This window comes from Camellia sinensis, chromosome 13 (genome assembly GCF_055761805.1).
Source record: "Camellia sinensis isolate YWXY chromosome 13, ASM5576180v1, whole genome shotgun sequence".
NCBI lineage: Eukaryota > Viridiplantae > Streptophyta > Magnoliopsida > Ericales > Theaceae > Camellia > Camellia sinensis.
In genome coordinates, this window is record NC_138973.1 from 61,517,091 (window position 1) to 61,535,778 (window position 18,688).

The 18,688-nt window shown below is 30.5% G+C and overlaps 1 protein-coding gene across 2 annotated transcripts; it reads right to left on the bottom strand.

Annotated features, from left to right (window-relative positions):
* Window positions 1-1,176: 1,176 nt before the first annotated feature.
* On the bottom strand, window positions 1,177-14,416 carry LOC114282441 (adenine phosphoribosyltransferase 3). Of its 2 annotated transcripts, none has more exons than XM_028225119.2 (6): window positions 14,162-14,416; window positions 13,697-13,807; window positions 5,792-5,884; window positions 4,683-4,832; window positions 1,781-1,839; window positions 1,177-1,587 (listed from the first exon to the last, which is right to left on the bottom strand). In XM_028225119.2, the coding sequence occupies exons 1-6, from the start codon at window positions 14,241-14,243 to the stop codon at window positions 1,534-1,536; spliced, it is 549 nt and encodes a 182-aa protein (XP_028080920.2). In that variant the 5' UTR covers window positions 14,244-14,416; the 3' UTR covers window positions 1,177-1,533. The 2 variants fall into 2 exon arrangements, with proteins under 2 accessions (XP_028080920.2, XP_028080921.2); XM_028225120.2 differs by having other exon boundaries at window positions 1,781-1,870; window positions 14,162-14,413.
* Between the last annotated feature and the right edge of the window lie 4,272 nt (window positions 14,417-18,688).

Genomic DNA, 18,688 nt, shown 5'->3' on the forward strand with positions numbered 1-18,688 from the left:
ATCCGAACCAATCCTTTTAAATACGGATTGGATCGGTTTAGGACCACGGATTTATATAATTAAATAACAAAAATATATATATATAACACTTTATTTTCATAAAAATATAAATATAACACCATATTAGTTTCACAATAGCAACATGTCTTTTCATAATAGTGACAAACTGTTCTAGAATTTAAACAAGCATAAAGAAACTAGTTTCACCATAAGTATTTAGGCCATTATAAATTAACACTAAAAACTAGCAAACAAAAGTAATAAAAGAAGATACTATATAAGTTCAGGTTTGGATTTAAGTTTTATATGAAATAAAATAAGATACTATGCAGGAGGGTGTCTAATAAAAATATAGACTATTTGTATACGGTCCGGATCGGTTCTAATCCGGAACCGTGGGATTCATTCCGGAACCAATCCGTGAACTACGGATTTTTAATTTTTCAATCCGGAACCGAACCACGGATTCAAAAAATCAATCCAAACCTACTGGATTGGACTGGACTGGATTGGATTACGGATTTCACGGATTCCTTGCTCAGCCCTATATATTCGGGATAAGATGTGACATATAATCTAATCCAAACATATATAAGCGGAAAATTTTATAAATATTAATAATTAAAACTATAAACTTTTTCATGAATGTGTGATAAGTTTATTAGATTAGAACTGAATGATAATTTTCTCATGGAGGGAAAATTTCAATTCAGTCCATATTTTGAAAAATTATTACAAATAAATAGTAAACTTTATAAACATTAATAATTAAAACTATAAACTTTTTCATGGATCTGTAATAAGTTTCAGAGATTACCATTGATTGGTATTTCTCAAGGGTAATGTTATGGTATACACAAATGGCATTTGTAAATTTGATCATAATAAATAACATAATTTAATATTATGAGAGCATGCAGTGTAATTTTTCAATAATAATTGAACTAGTTTCCAGACACATATGAAGGATGGGTTGTACTTGGTACTCAAGCGTGCCCTGGGCAGAATACAGTGGTCCAAGGAACACCGGCATCACATAGACCACAAGTTTAGCACCAAAAAGCAATAGTACAGACTATTCACAGAATGATTCAGAAACAAAACAGAAGCCCTTGTGTGTGCCTGTGATGCCTGAATTCGAATACAATTTCTGCTTCCCCATTCGCTTTCTAATGATTGTGAAATAATAATAATTAAATTAAATAAATAAATAACACTCACAATCCATATGCAACAAAGGCTCCTTGAGCAGCCCACTCAATAACAAACTTAAAATAGGTAATACAATTCCGTTGTTTCACGAAATGAGTTACTCCTACGAGCATTGCTCAACAACCCCTTTCGCATGTATTTGGTGTTCCTATACTAGAAAGGAAAAAGGCACCACCAAGGTTACTCAAAATTCAATACTCGAAGAAATGGGGAAAATAATGAAGACGAGATAAAAGCCAACAAACAATAGCCCCTCTAATGTACATTTTATCATGCTGCAGCACGGCGACAGAATAATAGTATCGTCTGAAGGTGTATGTACTAGTGAGACTCCACAAGTACATATAATGGTTTTCCGTTCAATCTCTCACGGCCCTGCAATGTCCAAGATTACCACCCGACAGTATATCAAAGGGTGGCAGTTCATTCGGATAGTCAAATGCAAAGTAAAAACAGAAGCGAGAGCACACAATCAATTGATTAATTTGATATTTAAGCACTGAAGCCACATTAAGTACAACCAATATTTAACGAAGCGAAAGTAGCCAAGGGTGCATAATGTACACACCTTTAAATCTGGTAACTCAATTACACATGCGCATTCAACAACTTCAGCCCCAGCACGTTCTGAGAAATGACATATTCAAGTAAATAGATCCTAATTTGCACCCAAAAATATATAATTCCAGCAAGGACAGTAATCAGTAATCACTCAGACACATACAGGGTTCTCATTAATATTTATTAATCGAAAGGATATGTTCAACGCCTAAAGTAAATAACGCAAGAGGTCTAAATTTAATTAAAGTCCCCAGAAATAGAAAAATATTATTTTCTAAACAAAGACAGTGATTGTCATTTAGTTATGTCAATGAAAGACACTAGAACAAAAATGAAATAAACAATGTGCTATAAAGCACTAACACTTTAAAATGGGTGTCGCATCCAATATGTCAGGGACACGTGTGCCCACATGTCAAACACATCACATGGTGTGTTAATTTTTTTAATTATGTTTTTTGCAAGATACTTTGGGAACACTTCACGGACATGCATGTCCTACTTTTGGGTGTGTCTTAGAACACCTTCATGAGTTTCATTTTTATAATTTTAGAAAGATAATTTGGGATCGAAGTAACTTACATGAAAACAAAGGAGGAAAGTGAAAAGAAAAAAAAAATTAAATTAAATGCACCTAGATATACATTGATGTCTCTTATATCTCCATGCCCTAAATTATAGGTTTCGTTTGGGATGTGAATTGACTTTTTAACTATTTTAGCCTGGGTTTAAAAAATCTCATTTCAGATAGGCTATTTGACTTTTTTAACTTTTGTGAGAGAAAAAATGAAATTATTATAGTTTGGATGTGATATTTTGTCTTGACTTTTTACCCTATTTCGTCTTTTTTTTTACTACTTTAACCTTTTAGCTCCAAAATTTGCTATGCCAAACGAGGGCTCATAGTCATAGCAAATAGAAATAAAAATAAAGTTGCCGTATCTCCACTCTGTATCCTAAATTTTTCAAAATATTTGTGGTCCGTAGCCATGTCCATGTTCATGCTACTTAGGTGATATGTCATGGCATAAATTGCATGCCTTCTCTCGGCCTATGAAGCACGGAAACGGGTACGTCAATACGATAAAATTCAAAAAAAAAAGTAGGGTACAAATACGGGTACAGCTTGTTACGTTCATAAAAAAATATTTATTTTAATTTGGAATAATACAAAAAATGATTAAATGGTTTAATTTGTTAAGATCTAACCTACAATTAACATTTAATGCCAAAAATAAAAATATAAATCAAAATTAAATGTCATTATATTAATTACCTTACAAACCATAGTTTAATTTTAAAATCATGCTAAGCATAAAACTATAAATAAAAATAAAAAATCCAATGAAAGAAATTTTATCTCTATAGTAGAAAAAAATATAATTTCAACTGAGGCACGATACGGTTTGGGTAAGTATGTCTGGATACATCAAAAATTAAGAAGAAAAAATTTAGATACGGTACGTATGCAAAAGTACTATACGAAGTACCATACACTGATAAGTACCCGATACGATACAGCATATTTGTCGAAGTACCCATGCTTCATAGCTCTGGGATATTTTGATTCATGAATATTTCTCAACATAATTAAACACTTTGGAGGCTAGGCCTCGTTTGGGAACAGACTATTTTAGTAACTTTTTAACTTTTTACGAAAAGATGTGCAGAAAAATAGAGAGGTGATGTGACTAGTTTTAGTTGGCTTTTTGACTAAAATAGCCACTCCCCAAACGATAATAATATAGCCTTGGCAGTGAAATTAATTTTAAGAGTACATATTTAAGAACAAACCACATTAAGTGATTACAATGAAAACATACACTAGAAGCAATATGATAAAACTCCAGATAACATGTGATATAATTTTGAAATTCTTGCACGCAAACAATGGACTAGTTTACAGATCAGTATAGCTCACGCACTATCCTTACTCATCCAAAATACATAGTGCCACATTCTTTTGGAAGACATCAACCTCTTTGAATGTAACAAGAATAAATAATTTATGCCAAAAAATCACTTAGCTTAACTTCTATTCCTATTTTTTCCATCTAAGTTCAACTCTTGTCATGAGCATGCCTAAGCTAGAGCTACGATCCCAAGCAGATCAAACTGCAGTCCAATCCAACCACTAACCACACTAGGATTGAATTGAGACTTTTGAGCAGGATAGAGCATGAGTTGAGGCCTAGTGCCCAGGCCCAACTTGAACCTACAAGGACCTTTAAGCAGTATCAATTTACATAGAAGTAAGAGGGATTTTCATTCTACATTTGAACTACTGATAAACCTATATGAGATGTCCTCTGTCCTATCTCAAAATGATCTTCACTTTAAACAATTAGTCACTATTATCACTTGGTCATTGGAATGCATGCTGTTTTGACTCTCCATCCAATGATGTAAGAGATTTATGGTTACAATACTTGTGGCGTTAAGAAAGAGCAATTGTATAATAGGCATATGTTAAATTTAGTTTATTTATTTTGCTAACCAAACAACCTCGCTAACATGACTGAACCAATTCCTTGGTTCAAGGTTGAATTGGGTAACAGCCTCTTCAATACTTATTTCCAAGTGTTGGCACAACATTTGGCCTTCACCAAAACTAACCTGCTCAACTAGGAGCCCTTATCAAGGTAACTTCATCGGTCCACAAGATATCAGTGTCTAATAAACAGGAGGTTTTTGTTTTCTGAATATGTATAAAATTGTTTATATCAGCCAAATTCATATTATTGTGAATATGCATGTCTTCCAATCAAGATCTTATCCCTCTTAAGCCAAATCATTTTCCACATGAAGAATGTAGTTATATTTTTAAATTGAAATTTAAAAAGAAGAAGAAGAGGACATATCTTTTACGGGACCTCATAAGCTAAGACTAATGGTTTACAAGAGAGTACCCAATAAATTCATTGCTGCACAAAGGGTTCCACCAGTAGCAATTAAATCATCGACCACCAAAGCTCGTTCATCAGGTTCAACAGCTCCAACATGCATCTCTAGACAGTCCGTTCCATATTCCAAGATATATTTTTCTGAAATAACTTTGGCTGCCCCAAAAATAAATAAAACAACATCACCACAAGATTTCAAAACTGTGGTTCCACAAGACTCATAAGATACTTATACCAACCATCAAAAGGAACATCATCAGTGCACAAATACACATGACAGTTACTCGAATCTCAAGTCAGACTACAAGGACAGTTTCAAGGCTGTAGAGTTAAAAGCAAAAAGTTAAAGCAAGTTATCTCAATTGCCTGATTCTTTGTAGCATGTAATACAAAGCCCTGAAATATCTAGATAAACTTCAACTACATAGAACAGTAAATGAGCTAGCAATAAACTAGACAGGCAAAACGCATTCTGTGATATAAGCAAGAATCAGAAACAAACTTATTGGGAAAACAAAAAATAAAATGAGCACAGTTTGTTGGTTCATGTTGGGTTGAGCCAACTCCAAGAAATCTTGTTGAGGCAAGGCTCTAACCTAAAGTGACCAACATCATATACTTGGGCAGTCATAATATAATCGTAGTGTGCCATTACACAGATTAAACAGAGATATTCAACCAAAATATGAAATCCACAGCAATGTTTGGAAAGGCAGCACTCAAATATATTATTTTAAGCATACAATCCACATAAGCAAGAACACCTAAGAAGAGGGATGCCCTAATCAAGTTAAAACTATATACATTTCTGAAGTTTCTATTAAAAAAAATAATAAAAAAAAAAAAGCATCAGAGTCGATTAGTATATAATGACTGCTAATTTGAATAAAGAGGGCATATGAAAAATATGGTGATGAATCAAAGATAGATATGTTTTTAGAAGAAAGACATAAAAGGATGCAATAGATCATAATAGCATCACCAAGAGCCAACAGTGTATAAAAAAGAAGAAAAAAAAAATGCTACTTAGATACCACAAAAGTAGCAAATAAATAGGAAATTCGCATTTAACAACACACTACTAAAGATCATATAAAAAAATGGATGAAATATACCAGGCAGCTTCCTTGGTTTTCTCAAAGGGACAAATTTTGCTCCTATAGCCAATGCAATGGGAGGGCCAAATATAAATCCCCGAGCCTCTATACCTAGCAAAACAAAAACAGGCCTCATATTGAGCAAAGAATGCACGAGATAACTATTTCAATCATAGTTCAATCAGATTTTTTTTTTCCAGAGAAGTTTAACCAGATACAGCATATGCTAACATGCCAAAATTGGAAAACAGAAAGGAAAAAAGTACTATTTGTGACTTAAACAAGTCCAGTGACAAGCATGGTGTTAAAAACAAGCTGGTTTGTCATGTATCTACCAGTTCGAACCATATTTTGGCACTCTGATTTGGATACACACCGGTTTACTGATGTGAATAAATTTCGCAAGCAAACCAGCCGGTTCACAATACGAACTGGTCCATAACAGATACATACACCAATTCTAAAGAATATTGGTCCGGCTCCCAATACAGTTACACCGCTATTGTTACCGTTACATGTCCCGACCGATCCTACGATTTAGAACTATGGTAGCAAGACAGGCAAAAAGACACCTCAGATAATTAAAACCACCAATTTATGTTCACACTTGAAAGTAAACTTCAAAGTATTAACAAACAAAAGACAAGTGAGTCTAACAAAAACAAAAGATAAGTCAGCAAAAATATTACCAACAAGAAAGAGAAAAATAAAAAAAGACTACTAAACTTTTCCGAAGGGGAAAAGGGCCAGAGAGTTAGTACAGGCTAGCATAAGCATGCCTACATCAAGAATAAAATTTTGAAAGAGATACTACATTTGACTTTAGACTGTATGAACATATGAAAAGATGTTGATACATCATTATCCATTCAACAGTTATGCTTGTATAATCAACTTTGGAGATAATGAACTCTCTATTGCATAAGAATCACAGACTTGTCCATAATCTAATCCAAAGAAGTACATAAAGCATCATGCAGACTTGTAGACTACATATAAATCAAAGCCCTCCCTTTGCCACCATCAAGACACCAACTTTATCAATATTGCATGGTAAAGTGCAATAACTTGTGGACATTGTGTCTCCTCATGTAATAGAGAAATTCAGGCACCATAGTTTTGATATAGAACTATGGTTGAGATACAATATATAGAAATATCAAATCCATTACAGAAAATTAGAACTAGAATTGAATTTATGATCCACCAATACAAAATAATCAGTGACTTGTTTAAAAACTTTGTAGGAAAATTTCATAAACCCAAACTACATCTTAAATAAACTCTAAATGACCACATGACTGTGTGCATCGGAAGGTTAGAAAGGACAGGGAACCTCCCTTCCCTTTGCTTTCAATCTGTCTTGTGCCACTTCATGGTACAGATAGTGGGCTGACATTGAGTACTTTGACCTATTTTAGCGTCCAAGAAATTGAAATCACATAACTGTGTACACCAACTTTTCATAGCCACTGCTAAAAGATCTGGTTGTGTTCCAAGGCGATTATCCCCCAACACTTTCCAAATATCACCTTTAAATTCATTGAAAGGTTATGTACACCCCATATGCAACCATGCAACGCTGAATGGAGAAAATAACAAAACAACTCTAAATTTTTAATCAAAGGGAAGGGATGTGACATAAAATCACTTACTTTGATATATGTCTACATATATGTAGGGACACACTAATTTCCTACAATAGAAATGAAAGATGCAATTTCCCTTATTTTCTAGTGGTCTAGTTTTTTTACACCAAATTCAGTTCTTTTAATTAAGCAAAGGGTTCATGTGTACTTTTAACATTAACTTCTCCATTCTCATATTTCCTTGGAGGAAGGATCAATCTGGCTACCTTATCCTGAAAGAGTAACCATCAGAAACCATAAAATGGCTGTTTTAGAATTTATAGGAAGTAAGCGGTCAAAAATCATGAAGTGTTCTTGGAACACTCCATAGCTATGAAGCACGGATACTTCAAATAGGAAGACGTATCCGTATCGGATACCGATACTCATTGGATACTTACAGATACGTATCATATACTTATTAAAAGTATCAGATACTTCTTAATTAATTTTGAAGTATCGGATACTTAGTTTTGAAGTATCGGATGCTCCAACTCACATATTATCAGATATTTCTTAATTAATTCTAAAGTATCAAATGCTCCAAGTCACATATTAGTCCTTTTACGAAATTAGAATTGCATCATTTCTTACATAACATCATAATACAATATAATTGCGACGATAAATAAAATATTTTTACAATACTTTGCTTAGTTTTTTTTATAAAAATAACATAGTAAGCTAAAGTAATAGAATTCATCAAATTGACATCTCTTTATTGTATCATGCATGTCCCCTATAACTATATAGCAGTAATGATTAATAAGATAATATAATAGTAAAACTAAATATCAATAAATAAATAAGCAAATAAACTTGCATATAATATTTTTGACTAGTGCAAAAGGAAAAAGTATATGGTCAAGTTGTGAATTGTTTTGATATTATAATATCAACATATTAGACTTAATATTGAAATGAAATATTTGTAAGACTAAGTTGTGGATTGTTTTGATATTATAATATCAACATATTAAACTTGATATGGAAATGAAATATTTGTAAGACTATTGAAAATTTAAAAACTAAATTAACTATTGCCTTAAATTAATACTTAATTCTTAAAAATTAGTATTTTGCATCATAAAGTTACTGTGGTTTCTCAACATTCTTGAGCTTAAGTGTAACTCACTGTTAATAATTTATTTATTTTTTATTTTTTACAAACGTATCCTAGCCGTACCCGTATCCTACTTTTTAAGGTTTTGTTGTATCACCGTATCCGTATCGTATCCGTATCTCGTATCCATATCCGTGCTTTCTAGCTCCATAGACGGCAAGTCTAAAGGCTTTGCTGAAATTTGATGGTGTATATTGGTGTTAGTTGAGGTATTGTGCAGCAAGGACATTATTGTGTCTCAACAGTGGTGGTTGCAGTGACAAAAATGGAGAAGCATTCCCACAGAATGATACATCATAGGTCTTGCTACCCACCAGCTACACTACAATTGCCTAAATCATTTGTAAACTGGGATCTGGATGGAAATAGTAGCAACCCAGCCATCATAAAGAGATGGAAGGGGAGACGACAAAGTGCTAAAAGGATACCCCTCCAATAACCTCACAAATTCAACTATAATGAATTATCTTATGGCTTTTAAAAATAGGGGAGCTCACTCTGCTATAGAGGACAGTAGCAATCCCCACATATATATTTAGATAAGTGGCAGGAACGTCATGCAGTGGGCTGCCCCATATGTGTGCGTATATACATGCAAAGTCTGCCATATTTGATCATCACCATAGTGACATCAAAATGAGAAATTTCTCCCAAGGACAGCAGTCTCTTTCAATTGTGTTTGCTTGGTTGCACTCAAACCTCTAACACAACTAAAGCCAGAGCAAAAACTTTCCCACCCAAATCAAAATATAAAATAGAAAACTGAAGCCATGTTTTTAACACTTACTTCAAAATATAGAGAGTACATGCTGCATTGAAAAGGTTCACTGAAATTGACATTAAAAGCTTTAAGTACGCATTGAAACAGGCTTCGAAACTGGTTTCAAGGCTACTGGTTAAAAATTGAATAACCAACCACTTGAATATCATGGTTTCAAGGCTAGTGGTTAAAAATTTTAATATGCCCTAAACCCCTTGATGGACAAACCAAGAATCTCTTTTGAACCATATGGTCCATACTATATTTTTTAATCAAATTTTATGAAAATGGAAGCTGAGAGCCCTATAGCAATGAAGAGTTCATGGAAAATTATTCAAGTTCCTATGAATTTCTAGGAGTGTGAGTAATTTAAAGCACTGCAACAACCAAAAATACCATGTTGATATTGTCAACATACAAATCAATTATGACAAGATTCATTGAGATTTAGGGGTTGTATGGTTTTTTAGTTGGGTTAAAAAATCACAAAAAGGCAAAAAAAAATCCATCATTCCAAAGTTAAAAAGTCAAAAAAAATCAATCAAGAATACCAAACGAATAAAAAAGTCCAAGCTAAAAAAGTCAAAAAAGCCAAAAAGCCAACTAAAAAAGACATTGTCAAACGAAGGCTTATAATAATTTCCAAAATAACATTTGCTTTCATTAAAGAACCAAATTTTTAGTAAAAAGCGCTCAATGAAAATAGAAGAATGAGACAAAAGATAAAATGCAATAGCTCCATAACAAGAATTCAGCGGAAGTTCCAAGAAATTGAACAAAAAGCATTATACAATTCACCAAACGACAGAGGACAAGAAAACCCATTGATAAAAGTGAACTCTGGACCTCAAGGGAGGGTTCCAACAATAATTGATCCGAACACCAAATGTGAAATGGCACCCAGATACAAACACAAATTAAAAGACAAAGCATACGGAAAAAAAAATATATATATATATACATGTAGATAAATTAAATTGAGGATTATTAGAATCAATTCATCCGACGGTGGTGTTGAAATCATAGAATGAAGGTGTGCAAAACAAGGGTGGGTCCGCAGGTGGGTATTCATCATCACCAACCACCATCCACCCAAATTAAATCAAAGCAGATGCCACAGAGAGACTGCCCTCTGAGCCCCTCATAATCTTCACAGAAAAGTAATCAATAACACACTACACTCAACAAACAACCTCTATTGTCAACCTAAAAATCACTCCCAACCCACTGTCACTTCCACAATGTCCCTCAAAAGCATTAAAAAAGTCCCTCAGAATTTTATGCAATTATACCATTATTGTTTTGAAAGAAGCTTAAAAGTTAATTTTTTTGCTTTTTTAAAAAAAATATGTAAATAAATAAAAAGATAATGTGATTAATAGAGGTTAAAAGTTAATTTTTTTAATTTTTTAAAAATATAAATAAATAAATAAATAATGTGATCCAAAAAGATTAAAAATGCTAAAAAAACTGTTTTTAACCTCAGGTCATATACTATTGATATATGAGTCACACTTTTAAATGGGGATACGGCCTCATATCATTCAGTGTCAATTAAATCAAAAGTGAATACCTACTGTATCATCATTGTCCGTTAAATGTATATGGAGTATATTTAAGGGGAAATTAAAATTCAAATTCAGGGGTAACTATAAATATATATATATATATTGCTTGGGAAGTTGGCTATTTAGTTTTTTTTTTTTTTTTTTTTTTGGTTATTTTAACTTGATTAAAATAGTTATTTTTAAAAAGATAATTGATTTTTTTATAATTGATATGATAGTTGCACCCCATAATCTTTCATTTGTACCTCACTACACAGGCTTGCACCCCCACGTGCAGGTAATTTTTTTTCGTTCTCCAAAGTTTGTACCTCACTACACAGGCTTGCACCCCCATGTGCAGGTAATTTTTTTTCGTTCTCCTATCTTTGGGTGTGTTTGTTTTGAAGGATTTAGGTGTGGGATTGGACTATTAATCCCACCGGATTAAAAGTCCACTGTTTGTTTCAAAAGTTTTGCTCCAGACTATTAGTCCCATATTTGTGGGACTATCCTATTGTGGGACTATCCTATCCCGAGGGAGAGAGGTGAGATAGAAACCATGGAATAACTCATCTCATAGGATTAAACAATGAAATTACACTTTTGTCCTTAGTATTTAATTATGTATTATATTTAGTAAAATTTAAAAAAAATTTAAATGTCTCAATTTAAAAATAAAATAATTTTATTTAATTTTTATTTTTGTTTTATTTATTTAATTTTTTAAAATATTTTTTTTATAGATATTTTATTGATGTTTTATTTTAAAATTTTGTTTATATTTTATTTAATTTCATTTTTTAAATTTTAATAGATGTTTTATTTTATTTCATTACTTAATTATTATTATTATTATTTAAAATAAATTTAATTAAAAAATAACATATATTTATATTTATATTTAATTTTTAAAAAATAAATTTATTTAATCTAACTAAAAATAATTAAAATATTAAAGTTATATTTAATATTACTATTACTTAGTAAATAATTAAAAATGATAAAATAGTCATTTGAGCATTTATCATTTTTCATAATATTCCAAATAAATATTGGATTTGGAATATTGGATTCACTAAAAATAGTCCAATCCAGACATCTAATCTCATGACTAAACAAATATAAGATACAAATCTAATCCAACCAAATAGTCCGGGGACAATGTATCACAGGACTAATAGTCCGATGGATTACAATTCTCTCTTATCCAGTCTATCCAAACAAACACACCATAAGGTGTGGGATTGGACTATTAGTCCGGTCCATTGTTTGTTTGAAATATTTTGCTCTGGACTAATAGTCCGACAAATATGGGATTATCCTATCTCATGGGAGAGTGGGATAGAAACCATAGGATTGGTATCCCATGGAATTATTTTGAGAAATGTCCATTTTACCCTCCATGCTATTACTTAGTAAACAATTAGAAAATGGTAAAATAGTCTTTTGAACATTTATAAATTATTTTTTTAGTGTTGTTAATTTAAAATTATATATTAAATAAAAAATTTAAATTATAAATTATAAATTAAATTTAATTATAAATTATAAATTATGACCTTATAAATTAAATTTTTTTTGTGTTGTTAAAAAATTAAATTTACATATTAAATAAAAAAAAAAATTTAGTGTTGTTAATTTAAAATTATATATTTAATAAAAAACATAAATTATAAATTATGGTCTTATAAATTAAAATTATTTTAGTGTTGTTGAAAATTTAATTTATATATTAAATAAAATTATTTTTTATTGTCGTTAATTTAAAATTATATATTAAATAAAAAATATAAATTATAAATTTAATTTAATTTAATTGAAAATGATAAATTAAAAATTATGGACTTATAAATTAAATTTTATTAGTGTTGTTAAATTATAAATTATAGATTACAAATTTAAAATTATATATTAAATAAAAATTATAAATTACAAGGGTAAAATAGTCTTTTAAACATTTATTTTTATCCAGTCCGTCTAACCAAACATTTGATTCATTATAAATAATTCAATCCAAACATATAATCCCGTGATTAAACAAACAGATGATACAAATCCCATCCAACCAAATAGTCCGAAAACAATGTATCCCGAGACTAATAGTCCGATAGATTACAATCTCCCCTTATCCAGTCTGTCCAAACAAACACACCCTTAGTGAATTATTTTAGTCCAACCTTCTTCCCAAACAAGGTCAAAATCATAAAAAATATAGCATTTTTTAATTATTAAAATTTATAAATTTTATCACTAATTTATAAATTTTTTTTTCTAAGCATACTATAGTGTAGTTTCAATTTTCTAAAATCAGTTTTTTAAAAATTAAGTTTTTTATTTTTGGTGAATATTTTTAAAAGTTCGAACAATTTTTTTACTGTATTAAACATACCTTACTTAGATATATCTAAATAATAAAATATTTACGAAAAATATTTTAAAAGTTTAATAAATACACAAATATACTGAATTTTCTTATTTTTTTTCATTTTTGATATTTAGTCAATTTTTTCAAAAAAAAAATTAATAAATATTATATATTTTAAGCGTATTTATATTAGGTGAATCTAAAACTTAAAAAAAAAATTTGTTTAAATTATTAAAAAAATTCAATAAAAATGAAAAAATAAAATATAAAAAATGAAAAAATAAATTTTTTAAAAAAATAAATTTTGAAAACTAAAACTAAACAGAATGATTATTCCCCCTATATTTTATTGCTCCTACCAACTTAAACACAGACCCCATCACAGCTATAAAAAAAAATTAAATTAAAATTAATTAATAAAAAACTGTTCAAAACATCATGGTGAATCGGTGATCAAATCTATGAACGAGTGAATATTATATATATATATATATATATACCTGCAACTACTGAAATATTTTTGGCTTTGTAGCGCTCGACGAATAAATCGATTGTGTCCTTGAAGGCTTTTGGATCGAGCAACAATGTAGTGATGTCTTGAAACATAATCCCTGTGTTTTCAGCCATTGATAAGCATATCAAAACTATTTACTCAAAACTCACCAAAAATTATTTTTTTGTGGGTTATAACACAACAAAATATATATAAAAGAGGAATGCTAATAGCTCTAATGTTGGTATCTTGTTATGGTTCCACGTGATGGGATGTTTTGCAGTTGTGTTTTTTTTTTTTTTTTTTTTTTTTGATTTTCCACCTCGGGTGGTTTAGTGGTAACAATCACCGCTGTATATATGTGTATATATATATATATATATGAGCTTTATCCACGCAAAGATGTGTGTGTGTGGGAGGGGGAGAGGGAGAGAGAGAGAGAGAGAGAGAGAGCGTGGAAGTGTGAGTGTACCTGGCTTGGGGAAATTAGGGACAACACGGATTTTAGATTTGATGCCATGGATGCGAGGATCATCGTCTCCGCAAGCCGACATTGTGGATGGAATATATATATATATATAGAGAGAGAGAGAGAGAGAGAGAGAGAAAGAGAGAAAACAAGAACTTTCTCTCTCTAGAAATGTGTAATTTCTGAGCTCTGAAACAGTTTGCTGGAACAGAGAAAGAAGAAGCTCTGGAGATAAGGGAGAAGGTGGGGAAGTGTTGTGAGGAGGAGACAGGAGGAAGTTTTGAGGGGTATTTATACAGGAAGAGGGGAGGCTGGGATGATTTAAAAAAATAAGAATATTAAGCCTCCGTTTGACAAGTTAGATTAGGGGTTTTTTTTTTATTATTTTAGTTACAAAAGATAAAATAGGTTTTTTAGTTATAAAAAATAAAATATCGCATATAATTCATAATTATTACACTATTTTCTTACAAAAAAAGTCAAAAAAATCAAAAAGTCAAAAAGTCCTTCCCAGCTTTTTAGCTCAGGCTAAAATAGCTAAAAAAGTGAAAAAGTCTACCCACTTCCCAAACTAACCCTAAATTTTATCAAAATTTTTATCAAAAGTCTTATATGGGTGTATGACCCATATTGTGCGGGTCTTACACCCATATGAGATATTTGATAGGAATAAAAATTTGGGTGAATTACATTAACAGTCCTTATAGTTTAGGATTTGTGTCATTTTGATCCCTGACCTTTCAATTGTGACATATTTGACCATGAATTTTGAATCTTGTTTCAAATAAGGACAATTGAAGATACTATTAGATTTTTTAAGGGTAAAATCGTCAATTTGATAAAATATAAATTAATTTGACAAAAATAAAAGTCAAAATTTTTTTTTTGAATTTTTAAAAATTATTCCTACCTACTGAAGATAAAAATTATATAAAATTAATAAATATTTTGGACATTTATTATTTTTTTACCAAATTAATTTTTATTATGTACTTGGATGATGATTATGTAAAATTAATTTTAAAAAATGAATCATGTAATTTTTATCAATTTTACATAATTTTATTTTTGGTGATAGAAATAATTTTTAAAAATTTTAAAATATTTTTTTGACATTTATTTTTATCAAATTAGTTTATATTTTATCAAATTGATAATTTTGCCCTTGAAATTAAGTAATGGTATGTTCAATTGTCCTTATTTGGAACAAGATTCAAAATTCAAAGTCAAATGTGTCACAATTAAAAAGTTAGGAACTAAAGTGACACAAGCCCCAAACTATAGGGACTGTTAGTGCAATTTGCACTAAAAATTTTAATAAAATTAAAATTTCTGGCATTACTCTTAAATAAGTATATTTTTTAATTTTTTATTAAATGATGTGTAAAAAAATAAAAGGTAATTTGACATATGTATATGTACCTAGTTAAATAAATACATTTATTTAATTTATAAAAAATAATGTGGGTGTTTGGAAAGTTGCTATTTTACTAGTTATTTTAGTTTTTGGTTATTTTACGTTGTTAAAATTTTTATGTTTTGAAAGATAACTAGATTTTTTTTGTAGTTAGATGTAATATTTATAAAAAAAAAAGTAAAATGATTATGAATTTAATATGACCTTTTACCTTATTAATTATTTTAATCTATTTTATTTTTTAGTACTATTTTAACCCAAAAAAACTATAAAAAAAACTCTTCTCAACCACCCCGATGCCTAAACTCAAATGAGAAAAAAGATTATGCAACTTCTAAAAAAACACGGCATAAGGGAAAAAATTATAATACACACTATCCATCCAATGTTATAACTATGGAAAAAAAATATAAATTTATATTTTTTTAAATTATAATTAAACATAAAAAAAATTATAATTAAATATCTTAAAATAATATTTTAATTAAAAATATATATAATATAAAGAGTAATGTTGTATAATTTTTATCAAATATCTCACATAAATACATAAATATAAAATTCAAATCTATATAAAATATTTAGGAGTTGTCTGGGGTGTTCTAAATAAGTGCATTTTTTAAATTTTTTGACTAAAAAATTGAGGAAAAAAATATGATTGTTTGGGATAACTTTTTGACTTTTTATAAAAAAATGTGTATTAAAAAATTGTATAAATTAGTATATAAAAGAAGCTTGGGTAAAGTAGCAAAGTAATGTATAGGAGAAGCTTGCCTCCTTTTCGGTCATTAAATTGGTCAGCGTTGTTCGGCTCGTAAGGGCTCACCACAGGTCCCGTTTTGCTAATCGGAACCGCTGTGTAGAACTCGTTAAATATTATATGTTTGTAAAAAATTATGTTGATTGGATATCGATAGTTATCTGATCGGATTAGTTTTTTGTCAATCATTAACTATAACACCATTTATTTTTTATACAAAACTAATTTGATCATGTAGTTAGCGATATCTGATCAACATGATTTTTTACAAATATATATTACTCGACGAGTTCTACACATTGAACGGTTCAAATTATCAAAACGAGACTTGTGATGAGCCCCCACGAGCCAAACAGCACTGTCTTGTTTGCTTCTCTGCCTATTCTTTTTGTACAAACGGTAGGCAGCTAAAGTACAACTCACGTGACATGTGAGTTGTACTTTTTTTTATACAATTAATTTTTTTTTATATTTTTTTTATGAATAGTGATAATTTTTAAATTTTTTTAATAATTTTTAAATTTTTTAAAAAATATGTCAAACCAATCCTTAATAAAATATTTTTTTTAAAAAAATTAAAATATCCAACATTTTTCTAATATAAAAGGTGTATAATAGAATTCTCCTTCAAATGAGAGACAGAAGATTTTGCGCATGCTTTTGAGAGAGAGAGAGAGAGAGACAGAGGAGTTTTGGTTTGGTGGGGAAATAGGAGGGCGCTCTGCACAAGAATGAGGGAGAGAGACCGAAAGGCCAAAAAATCTCCTCGATATGTAAGAGGATCGTTATATATGTCCAAAATGCAAAAATGTTCTCCGTTCGGATGTTTGATTTCGAATCTAATCCGATAGTGACATATTTATTTACGTATTTATTTTGTATGTATAAATAAAAACATAAAAATGGTATGAAATCATCCTCATTAATTTATAATTGAGTGTTCGTGTGATAAATATTAAATTGATGAAATATAAATTTTATAAACAAAATAAATTTAAATTATTAATTTTTTTAAAATAAATTTTGAGTTCATAAGTTTGAGATCTCGTTTGGCATGTGCTTGTTTTAAACTAAAAGTCAAAAAATTATTAAAAAAATTAAAAAGTTTATAACTTGTACTAAAAAATCAAAGATTTCATTTTTGCTCTACTTTTTACATATCTTTTCGAAAAAAAATTAAAAAATCATTTAAACATAAGTTTTTTTGTACCTCATATTTTAGTACAAAAATCAAAAAGTTACTAAAATAGTCTATTCCCAAATGAGACCTAAATTTATAGTATTATTAATAAAAATAATCAGTGTGTTTGGTTTGAGTTTTTTGAATTAAGTTTTCCGCAGTCCGTAATTATATGTTATTCTGTTAAGAGGCCTTTGGTAATCCAATGATTACTGGCCAGTTACGACACTAAACATATAGGGGCGGGTTTGAGTCGCGACAGCAACTCAGCCCGTAAGACTCAGGTGTTGGAAGTTCTTTCAGAGCTTAAGGGTTTAGCACCAGTAGTTCACTCTCACTCTCATTTCATTACCAAGCTAGAGGCTCAATTATGTCAAATGGCTAATAACATGAATAGGAGAGAAGAGGGAAAATTACCAAGTCAAACTGTGGCCAACCCTAAGGGTCAATGTGGGCTAGAGGGGTCAAGTGGGAATGGAAAGCACCATGAATAGGTGCAAGCGGTTATTACTTTGAGAAGTGGAAGGGAGTTAGAGCTTCGGTCAGTTGCGTCTGATGTAACTAGGGCTAAGAAGAGTGACCACGGTGGTAAACCCAATGAGAGCAAGGGTGAAGGAGAAACGCATAAGGGAATGACTTAGTCCCTAGTACTTCACATGAGTCTAAAGCACCATATATGCCTAAGGCACCATTTCCCTGACGCCTTAATACATCGTCTCCTTTTAAAAAGAAGGCAACATTCATGGAAGTGATGATGGAGGTCTTTAAACAAGTTAAAATCAATCTTCTTCTATTCGAGGCGATTGGTACCATCCTATGCAAAAATTTTGAAGGACCTATGTACGCAAAAGCGTAAATCTAGGACACACGTGTCCTAAAAAATCGTACTCACAGAGCAAGTAAGCTCCATTTTGTTGAGTGACAGGCCCTCTAAGCTAAAAGACTCGGGTGCCCCAACCATTGCATGCATTATAAGGGATTATTTCATTGATAGGGCCTTGTTAGATTTAGAGGCTAGTGTCAATTTGTTGCCGTACTCTGTGTACAAGGAATTCGGCTTGGCAATTTGAAGCCCACTACTGTCACACTCCAATTGATTGATCGGTCCCTCAAAGTGCCACGTGGCATGATTGAGGATGTGCTAATAAAGGTTAATAGGTATTATTTTCCTGT

Coding starts and splice junctions, on each gene's coding strand:
- LOC114282441 (XM_028225119.2), bottom strand. CDS start 14,243: ATGTCGGCTTGCGGAGACGATGATCCTCGCATCCATGGCATCAAATCT. Junction 1,840..4,682: donor TGCAGCAATGAATTTATTGG/GTACTCTCTTGT, acceptor GTCATTTCTCAG/AACGTGCTGGGGCTGAAGTT. Junction 1,588..1,780: donor TTGAGTTACCAGATTTAAAG/GTGTGTACATTA, acceptor TGGACATTGCAG/GGCCGTGAGAGATTGAACGG.